The 16,568-nt window shown below is 34.5% G+C and overlaps 1 protein-coding gene across 1 annotated transcript in view; it reads right to left on the bottom strand.

Moving 5' to 3' along the window:
- The window catches only part of MCTP1 (multiple C2 and transmembrane domain containing 1), a gene marked incomplete at its 3' end in the record, with an annotated part of 232,985 nt that overhangs the window by 104,494 nt on the left and 111,923 nt on the right, over positions 1-16,568 (bottom strand). The window contains exons 3-6 of the mRNA XM_079548229.1: positions 13,269-13,411; positions 11,447-11,526; positions 10,754-10,862; positions 4,029-4,067 (exon numbers count right to left, since the gene is read on the bottom strand). Coding sequence (XP_079404355.1) covers positions 4,029-4,067; positions 10,754-10,862; positions 11,447-11,526; positions 13,269-13,411 — 371 coding nt within the window. The remainder of the gene's footprint in view (positions 1-4,028; positions 4,068-10,753; positions 10,863-11,446; positions 11,527-13,268; positions 13,412-16,568) is intronic.

Genomic DNA, 16,568 nt, shown 5'->3' on the forward strand with positions numbered 1-16,568 from the left:
AAGAAAACAAAGTGAGTACTTCATGGGTGGGAGAAACCTGTGAAGAAGCATGTAAAGCTAAGTGGCAGAGAAAAGAACTTTACTTAAAATAAATTTCTGAGGAGAAACCACAAAAACCTGGGAGATTCAGCAATAAACAGAGAGAAGTCCATATCTTTACCAGAAGAATTAACATGAAAAGGAAAAATCTGCCCTAAGAAAAACTGTGTGGTGGACACTGAGTACCAAGAAGGCCACAGAAGGTCAGATTCCACACACAGAGAGGAAAGCCCAAGTGCAGAGGTTAAAGCTTTTCATTTTTTTATCTTTAGAGAAAGCTAGTGGAAACTGAAAAAAACTTCCTCTATTTATTTTAAACAGATTACTCAAAATATTAAGACCCTACAAATACTTTATCTTCTAATGCACAGAGTACCTAACAAGTTGAACTCTAAAACACAGGAACTGAGGCATGAGAGTACGTGATCATGGGGCAAACACCTGGATCACAAGAATGTGCACAGAAAACTAAATCATTAATCTGCATCTTTACTTGAGGTGTAACGAATCTTAGCATAGATTTAGTTTAGAATTACAGTAATTGCTTTGCACCTGGCAGAAGTGGAGGTAGTTGCTCTCCCACTGCAGTCAGCAGAAGCCATAACTATAAATCTGTAACCCCTGACCAGCTGTTGCTTTATGGCAACATCAGGTTGTGGATGAAGGAAAACAACCAGCTGAAAACAGAGTGCAAATTCTAACTTCCCAGCTAAAAGATGGTTTGTCTGCTTGGTTTTTAAAACAGCCCATGGAGAGTTTCTCTTTGCTGATGACAGGAAATTTTACTTTCCACTGGATGCAAATGCTCTGACTTCAAAACTGTTCAAATTGCATTTTTGCTAGATTCAGTTAAAGATGAGTATTCCCTCCAGCTCCCATGAGTTTTGATCGAGTATGTCTGCCATAAAGCAAACATGACAGGGAAAAGTTCTAAAAAAAACAACCAACATCAATTACAAAACCACCACAAAACCAAAAACACAAAAATAAATTTTCGGTGACATTACTAACATACGTTTACAACACTACTCTGGTTAAAAACTGTCATTTACCTAGAAAATAAATAAAACATACGGATGCATTTACCCACATATTTCATGAGACCCTAAATTCATTTTTTGTGCGTATAGAGGAAGCAATAACTGAAGAAGAGATTCAGAATTTGGCCAAAGTATTTCTGTGAAAGGATATGAATACCACAATACCATCTCACACATAAGACTAGCTGCCATTCTTTTTCAGATATAGTTCAGACTACATGGAACTACACGAAAATCAAGTTGCTCACGAACATAATTATGCCACACAAAAATGCATTTGTTACATCTTAACTTCAATCTATGCATGCCACAGAAAATATACATTTCAAGCCCACCAATGCAGAAATTACTGTATTCTGTCATAATTCTTAAAATCAGGCTAATTTCCTGTAAGTGTCACTGTAAAGAGTAAAGAAATAAAAGAAAAGCTTTCAAAAATTTAATAACTCTAAAAATTTTAGTAGTTTTTTTCTCAGCTCTCATTAATGTAAGATAAATATTTCTTGAAGAATGATCTAAAATTGGGCATTTTCTTTTTTATCTAGACGTATTAAGCACTAATACTGGCACAGCTGCCCAAAGAGGCTGTGGTGCCCCATCCTTGGAGCCAGGTTGGATGGGCCCTGAGCAGACTCAGCTGGTGGGGGGCAGCCCTGCCCGTGGAACAGGGTGGGCTTTGAGGTCCCTTCCAACTGACTATGATGCTATGTTTCATTCGATTATTCTATTTCTCAGTATTGTTTCTAAATATGCTTATAGTGTCTCAGCATTGAGCAACACACACTCCAGAGAAAACCATTTTGGGGAGATTTGTTAGTAACTAATGTAGTTTGAGTTCTTTTGTTTATTTTTATAGCAGGTCAAAGATCTCAAGTTCTGTAAGAGTCCCACAGGACAAATGAGCAGACTAAAATCCAGCTACAATTAGATGCATTTTATCACACAGTTCAGTGGCTTAACTGAGAGACTTCTGTTTATAAATCATGAGAATTACAGTGCATATTATGTACATAAGTGCATACAATGTATACGAGTTAAAAAATCAAGGTGAAACTATTGCTTTAGCTAAGATAAATGTAGAAAAATACAATATTTACATTCATGCATTCGCTATTCGCAAAATCTTTTCATATACTCCTTTTCAAGTATGGTGGCCACTGAATTAAGTCAGATGAATGTAACAAAGGTAAATACATGTAAATAATTCAGTTTAATAGCTCTGAAGAATTCCCAGCTACTATGATGTCATTTGTTCTGGAAAATCAAAGCTCACAGTTGTGTCAAACCAAAAAGATATGTGGGACAGTTTTTTCATGATGTGATTTTGCATAATCATTTGAACTGGAAGTGAAATCACTCAACGCTCACCTAGTGCAGTTCTGTGCAATGAACAGCTCGATCATGGATGCTACCAGGAATGGCACATCTACCAGCTCTCTGGGTAACCCGTGCCAGTGCCTCACCATCCTGACAGTAAAAACCTTCTTCCTTATGTCCAATCTGAACCTCCTCTTCTTTTTGTATGAACACACTTTCCCTTGTCCTGTCACCACAGACCCTGCTAAAGAGTCTGTCCCATTCTTTTCTACAGCCCCCCTTCAAGTACTGAAAGGCTGCTGTCAGGTCTCCCCAGAGCCTTCTCTTCTCCAGGCTAAATTTCATAAATTCTTCCACCACATTTCAGTACATCAAGAGTTAGCCCACTGATGGCTAGGTGCAATATAGCAGTGCCATTAGCCAACCTCAGCTGTAGCTGAGTTTGAGCAACTCATGTATTTCGAAAGAAGTTACATGAATCATACGAGAATCAAAACATTACACATCTTCTCCCCTCCAGCTCTCTTTGTCTTATACATTTCGAAAAGGAAACAGATAAAATACTGTCCTAGGTCATAGAATTAAAATGTGTGAAAACTCAGTTCAGTGCCCAAGAATTATGAAACCTGAAATTTTAATTTTTTTAATACGCTAGAAATGTCATGCAAATGTACATCGTTTATCAATAACCTTGTATTTTAATTTAAAAATCAATATGCTAGAAAAGGAAATAGCTCACATTAAACTGCTCCACATAGTTATTTCTTCTCATTTTAACACCTCTACATGATAATATTTCGAACAAATAAATAAATAAATTTGCCATTTCAGCTGAAGTCCTTCAGATATTTAAAAACACTCTTTAATTATTAAAAAATTAGAAAGCTCAAAACTTAAAAGCAGCATAGCAGCATTAAATAACAGTGGCCAGAAAACTGACATGGAATTACACACATTTTCATTATCTTTCTGGAAACACAAACAGGAAAAAGACAAGAATTAACTGTAGTCTACTACTGTGCATGTCCCAGCCTTTTCACAGTGAAAAAGAACATAGATAGCCTACTTTTTCTCATAAAAATGACTTCTAGAAGCAGGAAAGTCTATATAAAGAGCTGTACAAAGTGGATACTGAGAATGACTCCTCTGCTCTTGGAAAACCTCACTATTCCCTTGAATTCTATGATCAGGAAAATCTATCTCTGAGAAGCACCACTCAGAAATCTTTCACACAAGAATTCTAGACAGTAACAGTAGTAAGTAATAGGAAAATTAAAGTTACCCTTTGGCATGAATTGCTTTTTAACATCAGCAAGTTTTACAGAAATTGATTATACATGAGATATTAAAAGTGCCAAAAAAAGAGTTAGCATACCTTTAGCAATTATTACCTGACATTACTAGGTAACATCAAGATAGGTTAAAATGCTACAACACACTTGAATGGTATAATTACATTAAAAGCTCTGGTGTTTCATGATTTGGGTTTGACAAAATATGAACAGTTTCAGTAAAACACAATTGGAAAGACAATAAATCTTGTGCCACAAGATTTCAGTCCAAGAGGTAGGTTTGGTAAAACATTAAAGTTCTTCTACAAGAAATGCCAGAAGACCACATGCTAAAAGTTACCTTACTTGATCTTTTCCAACTCTTCCTCATTAGCATTGTCTGAAAATAAAATAGAGCATTTTAATTACCTTTTCTCTGAAATGCAGAAAAGGAGGCCAGCTGTTTCCAATGGGACAATCCACATACAATGATCATTATCACTGAAGCAGCAACACGTAGTCTGCAGCAACAACTACACAAGACTGAAAGAAATCCAGACAACTAGCAGCACTGTTCACACCCAGCCATACTTCTCTGGGTGCTTTGAACTTCTCGTTATCGGAGACAATGCATTACACAAAAAATGATTAAAAAAAAACAGATAAGCAAAGAAAAAAAACGAAAAAAAACAAAAAACAAACAGCTGCCATCATTTACACTGACATCAATTTTGACTGGTCCTGGAATTTGTTTTTTTAATATTAACATATTCCAATTCTTTAGAACACTACTATCTAGCGGAGAGCTGTAGCTGCATAAGGATAAATCCTACATAAGGATCCTTGGGCAACACACAACTATCACAAAATCTTTAAGATTACTATTGCTACTTAATTTCATGGCAGTAAAAAAATTAACTCAGGTGTTTGATAATTACATGCATGAGCTAAAATAAAATATATAGGCTAGAAATAAAATCCAGACTTTGACTCAAAGTCAAAACCACCACCACCAACAACAACAAAAAAAACAATAACCAAAACCATGTATCCATATCCTACTACATAAATAATCTGTGAAACTTTGGTTTGCTAGAAATAGTGCTTTAGCACGCTGGGAGGCAGTGCCCAGAGACACATATTCTTAATTGGTAAATAAAATTGTTCAAGATGGATGCGGACAATTTACCTGTGAGCATAAATGTTGCTTAAAGCAGTTTTGTGTAAATACTGAGAAATTAATCTGTGCAATTTAATATTCTCATCCTATGTTTTCACTGTGCAAGAATAATTAAAAGGCCATTATTTTTTTTTAAGCTTTCTGCAGTACTATATATATATATATATTTACTTATATGTTTATATATATACTTTTATATATATACTTATATACTTATATATATATATATATATATACACACACACGCACATATATATAGTTTCTGTATATATATATAAACTATTGCAAAAATATTTCTTTTCCAGACTGAAATAAATTTTGAGATGCTAGCATTCTGCCTGGTAAAAGTATTGTGCGGGGAAAGAAACAACTCTATGATTTTCCTTTTTTAAAAATATCCATAATTTTGTTTAAAAATTAGGTGAAGCTTGTTGGGAGGCAAACAACACCTGGCTGATGAGGAAAACTTTTCAGTTGCTATGGACAGATAAAACTTAACAGTTTTGCCATTATGTTAGTGACATCATAGTGCTGGTAAATATGCATAGATATTTGAATTCAAAAAAAGCTGCAGAAAGCCACTTGACCCATTTTTATGGACAGAGTTAAGAGAGGCATTTGGGAACCAAGCAGCTCCAGGCCATGGCACTTCATGGATAAGGGCACTGCCACTGCCTCATCCTGAACTTCTGCACGTACAGCACAGGTTTACATTTGAACCTGTCTGGGATTGGGAAGACAATCTAGCCCAGTCATCTCAATCCGTCACATATGTAACACTATTTTAGCTTCAAGCAGTTAAGTTCCTGTAGTATCTACAGAAACATCTAGTTGAATGCACTGACACTGTAACCAGCTGTAGCAAGATAAGCTACATCCTTAGAAGTCAACCAAGCAAATACATAGCGTAAGGCAAACTGCAATGGATGAACTACACAGAACTGCTTCACGTGAAAACATTCCATGCCTCAGTTTGCTGCTGTCATTCTTTTTCTTTTCTGTGACAGTATTACATTTTTGACAAAATTAAAAATAACATATGAGCTTGCACTATATGATTTAGGACAGCAAGTGAATTGACAACACAGGAATGTTATCAATGTTTTTACTGATAAAAAAAGCAAAAAGTATTTAGTATCACTTAGGGTTAATTATCTAAGAAAGAATAAGGCTGTAATTTTAATTTCAGATCCAAGTAACACTCACATGTTTCCTTTTTTTCCTATTTTCTATGCTACTCAAGCCATTGGTATTGCTGTACAGTAGTAGTACCCAAGCCTTACAGCCCCCAAGGCCACTGAAATGATCAGCCACCAACTTTCAACTCCCTGTAGCTAACTTTAAGACACAGGTTAGGAAGGACAGTTCTCAAGAGTAAACAGGAGACATGCAGTTCTAACAAATTCACAGTCGCTGTGCAAGATCTGTAGTGATGGAATCTGCGCACTCAGCTCTGCTAGCAAAAGAGCCAGAAACACTCACATGCAGGTGCGGCACTGACGGTTACAACACTGAGCATGAAATCTGCATACACGATACACATTTTCAATTGGCATGCATACAACTATAAATGATGCACGGGCATGCGTAAGTCACATGTATTCAAAGATTAGTATTAAAAGAATATCACTGGAATTACAGAAACAAATAAGCTTCATTGGAATGTGTTTAAGAAAAATGTAAATTATTACCAACTTCATAAATTTACACTCTTTACAATGAGAAATTACGGAAAAAAACATTTTTTACGAGTTAAAAAGTGGGGTTTTTTTTTTGTTTTTGTTTTTGTTTTTTATTGGAGAGCTCAAGTTTGAACATGTTTTTATATACAAATACTTTTCAAATACTTTTATATTTTGTCTTCTTTGCTTACACTAGATAAATCAGCTACCTGTTCTATCAAAGCAAAATAACTGAAACAACTATACAGACCTAACACAATGAAAATGCAAAAGAATTATTGAAAATAATGCTCCTTCAACTCAGTTTTTCAATTAAAAAAAAAAATCTCTTTTCACAAATACTAAAAACATTGTTATTTCTCAAATGAATACCAATAACTCATCAGTTTTGATTCACAATTTAAGAATGGTCATAAACCAGAATAAATCTGACTTTTCATTTCAACAGTACTCAAAGGAATAGACCATGTTAATGTAAACTGTTTGAGTGGTTTGATTATTGTTTAAGAAGTTAACATTTTTATGCTGGTAGAAAAAGCAGCAGGTCACAAAAGGCAATGACCCATTCAAGATTTGCTAGAAATGTTCATTATCTGTCTATGTATATAAATTATTACAGCCTAGTTCTGCATTCTTGTCCTAAGAAAATATACTATAAAAATCAAATAGTAGGTTCTTATTTATGAAACCAGCATACAGAACCTCCATTAAATTGAAACAGTGTCTAATATTCTTCCCCTGGAAGCAAACTGTCAACTACTTAAGCTGTTTCTCACAGTATACCATGACTCAGAGATAAATCATCAGCTCTTCTTATTTATAATATAATTCCATGGAGCTAAATGCACATATGGAAACATCAGTGATCTGAATTTTTATCTGCATACAGAGATGTAATTTGTCTTTGTCCTAGGAAACGGGAACTTCTAGCTGTACACTGTAAAGAATATCATATTAATCTGCACACTGAAAATTTGCACTTATCAGAATCTCTTTCCAAAAGAAGGAGTAGAATTTTCATGTGTGGACAAAATCTCTTTCACAGCTCTTTACACATTTCAAGGCTTCACAAAACACAGTCCCATCCAAAACCAAAATCAACTATTATTCTTCAACAGTGACTGCTTCTTTTAAAAATCACTAGTAATAATATCTCTCTCTCACAGAAAGGAAGCAATACACAATAAGACTCCCAATTTTCTACCAGCAGTCCACTGAACTTCCAGTTGAAATATCTTATCAACCAGTGCAGGTGCTAAAAGTGGAAATACACCCTATTCATCATGACAGGATGGATCTTACAACCTACGCATATGATACAACTGTGGTATGCTGATAAAATACTATGCTAGAAAGAATTCTGTCTATCCTCTATCTAGCTACAGATACTGTCAATAGACTCATCTTTTATACCTGTATACCTGACTTCCAAAACACTCTCAGCTGCTCTATTTGAGGTAGATGAACTATCTTTTCGGAAAGTCTAATCTGTACTTAAAAACCACCAAACATCAAAACAGCAAATTTCATTCAAATGGCTGAGGTATGAACTATGATTATTATTACAGAGCTCCCAAAATATAGGATCAGACACACTGCTACTTTTATGCCAAAGTTGTATGGAAAAGCTAATACACATTTTGTTGAAGCTATTCCTTCTTTCTCCTCATATACAGTCTTAAGAAGTATTTGTAATTTAAGTACATGGAACATAAAGTATATGAAATTTAACTGCTAGCTGCTAATCTCTGAATGCTTCAGCTTCATGATTTAACGACTGCATACTATTTAAACTGCTTGCTAAAAAGTATGCTACTGCATACTGTTAAACTGCTTGCACATTTTGTCAACAAGTGAAAAAAAATTATTCAGATGAAAATACACTTCTGAAAAACAGATTATATAGGGATATAAAATCAAAATGATTTAAGAAAATCAGTAATGATTTAGAAAAAAAATGTATGTGGTATGAAGACATGCTTTCTATGCAGCAGTCTTTAAAGTTGATATAAAGGTCCTCACTTTTTTTTTAATCTACATATTTCAACAGGTACTTTTTGAATTATTACCTGCATGGAGATAAACAGAAGGTAAGCAGTCATTCAAACAGAACACTACATAGACTGCAAAAGTAGGAGTTGCTTTAATTGCACAGTGCATATTTCTGTAACAGACAAGAATTTGCCTTTATCCTCTAGCATAACATTTGACAATTTGCTGATCTCAGCAACAAATAATTCAATAAAAATTGTCCTAATTACTAGAAGATATTTGAAAACAATCGAGGATGACAGTTTGTATATGTGATATTTTGTAATTTTTGTAATTTGTCTACTCCCTAAAGGGTAAGTAAAATCTAACAAATAGGTACATGTGGTAACCAACTAAAAGATAATTGTGCCTCTAATCATTAAATGCATAACACATTCATATACATCAACTCAGCGTTAATTTTATAGGTCGCCTTCCCTTCAATGTGACACAAATTCTCCAATTTTATTACAACTTTGATAGGACTGCTCTGAGATTCATATCTTGGGAAGAGTGATTTCCAATAGTAAACAGAAAAAAATCTTGGGTGTTTTCAGAATAAAAGTCTGTACAAGAACAGGTTGAATAAAAAGAAAAATTGGTCCTTCTGCTTAGCTAAAAGAATAAAGTTATTAAATATCAAGGTAATAATGAAACGTCAAACAGCAGAAATGCAATTCTTTCTATCACTACTACAAGCTGGGTATGAAGAGCTGCTATTTGGGAAGTCTGTGGCAAATTCAGTTACTAATTCCCTGAAAAAATGCCCATAAGAAAGACACATTACAGTGTCTTAATTTTTTTAATTTTTTCAACTGTGATTTTCTTCAGTTCCCTCTGTATAGAAGATAATACTTTTCCTTAATGTTGAAAGGCACAGTAACTTTTTCTATCTGTATTGTGAAAAATGGAAACAAACTTACTCCCACTGCCCACTCACTGGTTTCTCACATAAAAACACATTTCTTTCTGTGCTGCACAATTTAGGATTATGGCACAATAATGCTAAAGTCACTTGTAACAACAGAGTTGTTACCAGCAGACTTACAAATGTGGGTTTTACCTAGAGGCACACTTGCATTGCAATCTGCAAGGCTCTGCTCTGAGTTGCCACCACAAAGGTACCACTTAAAAAAAGATAACACACAATTTAAATAATCTTCCTGTAAATTATAACCATTTGCCATTATTTTGCTAAGTTCTAAGAGGATGTTGTAAAGGAAAAATGGTTGAGAGATCTGTTTTCAAAACCCTACATCTTTGTCATACTAATTATCAGACAACAATAGTTCCTATTACTGAGTTACTAGTTAGAACTCAAAGAAAAGTGGAAAAGAATATCACAAACCAGCAATACTTGTTAGGTATATAACAGACACAGTAGTGTCCTTTTCTTTATAGAATCATATATACTCTTACAAATATAAACTTGATCACACCCCTGTTTATAGAACAGATAATGAACGCGAATGGAAAATCTCATCAAATTCTTTTTTTCACCTCCTGATGCAAAAGGAGTTTACATTATTTTGCCACCTCTGAGCAAGATTTCACGTCTCATATTTCTCCTGCAAATGGACTATTACAAAACAAGTCAAAAGTCAACCTGTAAAATATCCAAACTGCAGACAGAAGTTGTCATAATAGCAGGATCGATATTTAAAACAACAAAGCATTTTCACTAGCAATTACATAGCTTAGAAAACTGAGATTGATGAAGGAATTGCAATAAACATAGAAAAACAGACAATTTTTCTATTGAAAACTCCTAATGAAACTTAACATTATCATACTAAAAGCCAAAAATTAAGAAATACTACTTTTCCTCAAGTTTCTTCCTTTCCAGAGTGGAATAGTATTTCAATATTCTTGTCTAGAGATGGCAGCACTAGGTTTAAAATTCTTCTCCAGTACCTTATTGATTTCATCCTTTTTAATCACCATCATGCTCCTGCAATTGGCTTTGACACCCTGCAGATTGCTTATGTTCTATCTGGATAATTCATTACTACTTTCTCAGAAAGGATCCAATGCAGACAAAGTATGCTTAGCTATAATGGAAACATAGCTCAACATTATCCTAAGAACTGAAAAAATGAAATTAACCTCATGATACATAGTTCTCATGCTTTAAGCCATCCAATCGTAGAAAGATAACAGGAGTGATGACACTTATTAAAATCTTAAAATTACCACTTCCCGCTGTTCTTCTCTAGGAGCCAACAGAACTGATAATAATATAGTTCCCAAATCATGGTCAGGGTAATGAGGGTCCTTCAGGCTCAAGGTAACATCTGTTTGCCTAGGAGACAAAAACATGTGCGCTTGTTTTGATTTCAGGCTCTCAGATAATTACATTTCTGAATCATGACAATTAAAGAAATCTGCATTTATATGAAGCTACTTGAAAACGATGTGACAAATTTAGCTTATTTATACCTTCAAGTATTTCAGTTTAAGTAGTCACAAGTAAACACTAAATACTCTTTCTCCATGTTAAGTACATACACACACTCAAGTAATTAAACCCACGCTGTAATGGTAATGAATTAAAAAAAGCATAAGAAAAATAAACATAAACAGCAGGTGGTACTACTGTAAATGAAGACAATATAAAAACAAGGGTACAATATAAAGACATGAATAGAGTGATTATAAAAGTTATATTTTTATAGATCCTACAACAAATATTCTGTATCATAAGTTAGTATATTTACTAATGTTCATATTACAGTAATTCCCTGAAACTAAGTGTTTTTCCCCTGCCATTTTTATATGAGGTAGGTTTGCATTATTATTTTTCAGTATTACATTCTATTTGCAGCTCCACAAACACGCAATTAGCGCCTAAGGCTAGGCTACTCCATAGACTTATTTGTGCCATACCTGTTTAATTCTAATGATGCAAGATTCAAAAACGCTGAACCAATAAAGTCATCTTGAAGCCCGAAGTCATAATCAAAAACCTAAGATGCACAGGGGATACAAACATTTTTCAGCATCAGAAAACTTTTTTTGAAATACTCCTTTTTCATGAAAACCTTTTCCAGAGTTAAGCCACATGCTTCTCAGTCAGACAAGGAGTAACTGAAACCATCATACACTTTTTAGACACAAAATTTTGAAACTGCTTATTTAGAAGTTGGAACTCATAATGTAAAGACACAATGGTATACCAGTACCAGACTGTGCATGTGAACAAATTCAGTATTTTTATAAATACAGACACTAAAAAAGGAAAAGCAAAAGTAAAATTAAAGCAAGGAGAATCACTAGCTTGCTAGACATGAATTAACACCCTTAGAAATCTTATAAAATATAAGTGGGAGTGATATGACTGTGAAAAGTGGGTTATAAACAGCACTTGCATCAGTATAAGACATGATCAAATTCTATCAGTCAGGGTTTTGGAGGTTTTTAGGTTTTAGAAATACTTTAAGATAATGACTTAATAGATCTGTAAGGTACCAGTGACACTTCTTACTCACTATGAGGATGCAGTCTGCTAACTTTCTGTCTAAAAGACAACACACCTGGACAAGTTTACTGAAATTCAGAAAAGAATCTGTGGTTAATACATTGAGTGGTGTCAGTGATTTGAGATTAGGCTTTCTCAAATCACAATGACGAAAAACAAATTATTAAGGAATGTCTTTTGGAAGGAAATGTACAAGAAAGACGGATGGTAAAAAGGAAAGATAATACATAACTATGCAAGCCAAAAATAGGAAACTCTCAGGCATCAAAAACTTCCTAGTTAAGTTACATTCCCTTGTCATGGCATTGTCATGACATTTTCTGAGATCTGAAGAGATCTTTCACTCCAAATAAAGAGGGACACTTATTAGTAGCTGTAATGAGAACATTTAATGGAGAAGTAGCAGACCTGGACTCAAGGCCTTTGATTCTGATATATATACTTCAACTATTGCATTACAAAAAACCTTCTTTTTTTAATTAAGTTTTTAAGAAGATAAAGCTGTTCATCTTCTACAGATAATTTAATACAGACTGGGTCTAGACAGAAATAATGTTACCAAAATCCTATACTCCAGTGTCTACAAGCATGAAGGACTGAATTCGTAAGTATTTGTGCTTAAGTCGATCATATTGATCTACGTGACTGGATACTGTCATATTTTATCTCTCTCATTTTCACTGTAACGTGAAAGAAAAATACATAATAAAATCTCAGTTCCTCTTGCAAAATATAATTATTTTTTCTCTCTACAAATTACCAAAATGAAAACATCCAGTAGACACATTCAGCTGAGTTAGTATACCTCAGCCAGGACTTAGAATGTCTGCCTGAGCTACAAACACTGAAATACTTAGATGCTGTATTCAAAGAAAGACGTTATACCTGTCAATATATTCTTCCTAGAAAAAACAAAATACATACTTCTGTTCCCTTGTCTTACCTTACTCTGGGTTGCTACCTTACTGCAGGGTTGCTATTTGACCTAAATCAAAACAGGTAGCTAGCTTTCTTTTAAGCGTCCCCTTTTGAATCTGCTTCTTTCTGCTACAGAGCCTGTTTTCATTCCTTATGTATTCCTAAGGGTAATGAGGGCAGGAAAGGATCAATGCAGAATTACAATTCACCTCAAGCTTTTTTAATAGTAACATACTTTGCATTTAAAAATATAAATTCTGTCAATAACTCTTTGCCTGTAATTTGTCTGACATAAATAATACACTGTCTCACCTTTATATATAAGGGTTCTCTTGGGTTATCTATAAGAATACAAGTTTTTTCTTCCCACACAGGATTGAGGTTCTTGTGTATTGTTTTACTTCTAAACACTTCTTTTCCTCCAAGTTTGAACTTGACGTATGGATCACTGGTTCCTGTGGATGAAACATACGTTATTAATTATGTCCTTTTAATCCAGTTCAGATACTAACATAGTTTGTATTGATAATTATATTAAAAGCATCAGCTTGATTACTTTTTTATTGTCACAATCTAATTCTATAGTGCCAGTACTCAGCTAATTTGTAGTATCAATAATGAGAGGGTGCTTGAATTACCTTCTGTTGTCTGCAATCTAAACTCAAAGTCACACATGAAATGCCAACTGTTCCAGCGTAGTTTTTGGTTAAAAAAATCATCACTATATTAGGACTAGGATTTCATCTTAATGCAATCACAAAAAATTAGGTTATAAAATACATTTCTGTAATATACTCATCTAATTACATGACGTCTTTAAAAATGCATGGGCAGATGTTAGGAACAAATCCTGGCTCCACTGGCATCACGAGTGTAACACTTCATTGACTTTTCTGTGTTCAGGATTCCCTCTTTCATGACAGTCAAGATGAACAGATTAAATCCAATGTCAGTTCAAAAAGTTCAGATAGGTCATATAATTGCAGATATGCACAGCCTTAAGCTCCCTGATACATCTAGGGAATAGTTAACAATGAGCAAACAGGTAACTCTGAAGAGAATTTGGAAAAGTGAAATAAAGATGTTCAAAATCTAATCAATAGAGATTGGATGAGATGTGTGTATAAAGTGTCAGAAAAGATGAGTCAGAAAGATTGCACAAGTGGGATTTGTTAAGACCAGAGAGATGCCCCTTGATGAGGGCTGAAGAAGGAGAAACTGCAGTCCTTGTGTTTGCCCTATCAGGCATTTCAGGAAGCAGCTGTTAAATACTGTGTGGACGGATCCAGACCAGAAACATGACTGATGTGCAGCTGGGTGTGGTCTTCCTTCAGGTTAACCACAGTTAGAAGACACACAAGCTGTGGTCCAAGTGGAAGACTGACCTTGACAGCAGGTTGAAGAAAGGCAATTTGTCTTTTCCCTCTCTATTTTTTATTACTAAAAATACAGTCAAATCTTTAAAAGAAATAAAAGAGTTTGAAAATTCAAACTAATTACTTTCCCTAAAATGCCAATAGGTAAGATTTTCCTTTCATGTAAGTGAAAAACATTTTAATAAAAAATATTCAATGGAATTCATCCTCATAATTCTGTCATTTGTTTCTTGAATTCACGTTTGTGTTTAAATCCATAAAGAAAAGGATTGGTTATCTTTTATTAAACTGCACCGTACTCTTCTGAACACGAAGACCAGCTTGACTAAAGCTCTTTGCACTATTTCTTGTAGCCGCTAGATGTCAGCACTCTTTAGCTAAACTCATAGATTTCTTAAAAAAGAAATTGGGAAAGAGGGATCTCAGGTGAGACAGTTACGGTCACTCTGTTTTATCTTTACTAGGACAGAATTTCAGTGGCATAAAAGTTTAATCTAGCACGATTAGTCTGAGAGTTTTCACACTGTGAAACTTGGAAAATACTTTGAATGTAGATACCAAAAAATCAACAAGAGTAGTGTGAATATCTCCCACATGCCATCATTATCAGAGATCTTCCTCACTGCTGCCCTGAGCTGCTGCTTTAGGCAGTATGTCTTGTTCTGCAAATTTCATAAGACTCCCTTGAAATTTGAAATGGGTTTAAAACACTGTTGTGAGAGAAATATTTAATGAATATTTTAGGACCCAAATGTCAAATAGTTTAATATTAATTCACTTCTGTATATCAAATTTAGCAGTGAAGTTTGTCAAGCATTATTTACAGTATACTGCAAAACTTCAGGCTATATCTATGCCATGGATGCTTGAAACTTGATTTGATACTTCTCCACTTTAAAGCCAAGAACTCATTAGATCCATTTAGTTAAAGGCTCCATTATCATCACAGACCTTTTACATTCCTTGAAGAGAGACCATTAGGTATTTTAAAGGTTATATATAAGAAAGACAAAATTAAAAGTAAGTAAATCTAATCAGTCATGCAACCTTTCACTAATACCATGCAGAGTTGGGGAAAACCGAAGGGATATCAAAAATTCTTTGGAATACAGTCCTGGGCTCCCTGGTTAAAAAAATACAGGGACCTTCTAGAAGGTGTCCAGTAGAGGGTCACAAAAACAGTAAAGGACCTGGAGCATCTTCTGGATGAGGAAAGGCTGAGCAATGTGGGTCTATTCAGCCTGGGGAAAAGAAGACTGAGAAAGGATCTGATTAATGTTTACAAATATCTAAAGGGAAATGGGAGGCAAATGGATGAGGCCAGGCTCTTCTTGGTGGTGCGCAGCAACAGGATAAGGAGTAACGACCTAAAAGTCAAACATGGGAAGCTCTATATAGACATGCAGAAGAATTTCTTTACCATAAGGATGACGTAGCACTGGAACAGGTCACCCAGAGAGACTGCAGAATCTCATTCTATGGAAATACTGAAGAGTCATCTGGATGCCTACCTATGTGACCTACTGTAGGGAAACTGCTTTAGCAGGGTGGTTAGACTTGATTTCTTGAGGTCCCTTTCAACCCTTGCAATTATGTGATTCTGTGATAGTATTTGAACAGTACACTTTTGAACATTAATCTCAGGTGTCAAGACAGTATTCCTTTTTAAACACCCTCCTGCCAAAGAAACAAGAGGTTTTTCTGGAATAGATCTGGAATTTTGTGCTGAATAGCAAGGAGCAAGAGACCAACATTTGACTCCTTCCTAACAAAAAGTTCAGCTGAACTGGATTACACTACCTCCTGCAGAGATCTGTGTCGCAGGGTCCCAATTTCAATATCTGTTATGATAACACCAACAATATTTGTTCAGATATATTGTATCATTTTACTATATATATTATATATTCATATTAACAGTTAGTACTAATATTGATACTATCATATGAATACAATATTAACTGTGTGCTAATAAAATGTTTGATATATATGAATGTGTAATTTTAATTAGAATCAACTGTTCAATTTAAGTAAATCTTTGCTCTTTTATTAAAGTTATCTTACTTGTGATAATAACATCACATAAAAACAGTAAAAATCTCAGACACTTTAGAGTGAGCCTCAAAGAACCTCACATCGTTATTACTGAAGTCACAGATTGATTTCCCTATTACTAATTGCCCAAATGTGTGTTCTACCTGCATCAGTTAACATAATTAGGGGTGGCCAGCAAGGA

This window comes from Tetrao urogallus (genome assembly GCF_951394365.1).
Source record: "Tetrao urogallus genome assembly, chromosome: Z".
Lineage (NCBI taxonomy): Eukaryota > Metazoa > Chordata > Aves > Galliformes > Phasianidae > Tetrao > Tetrao urogallus.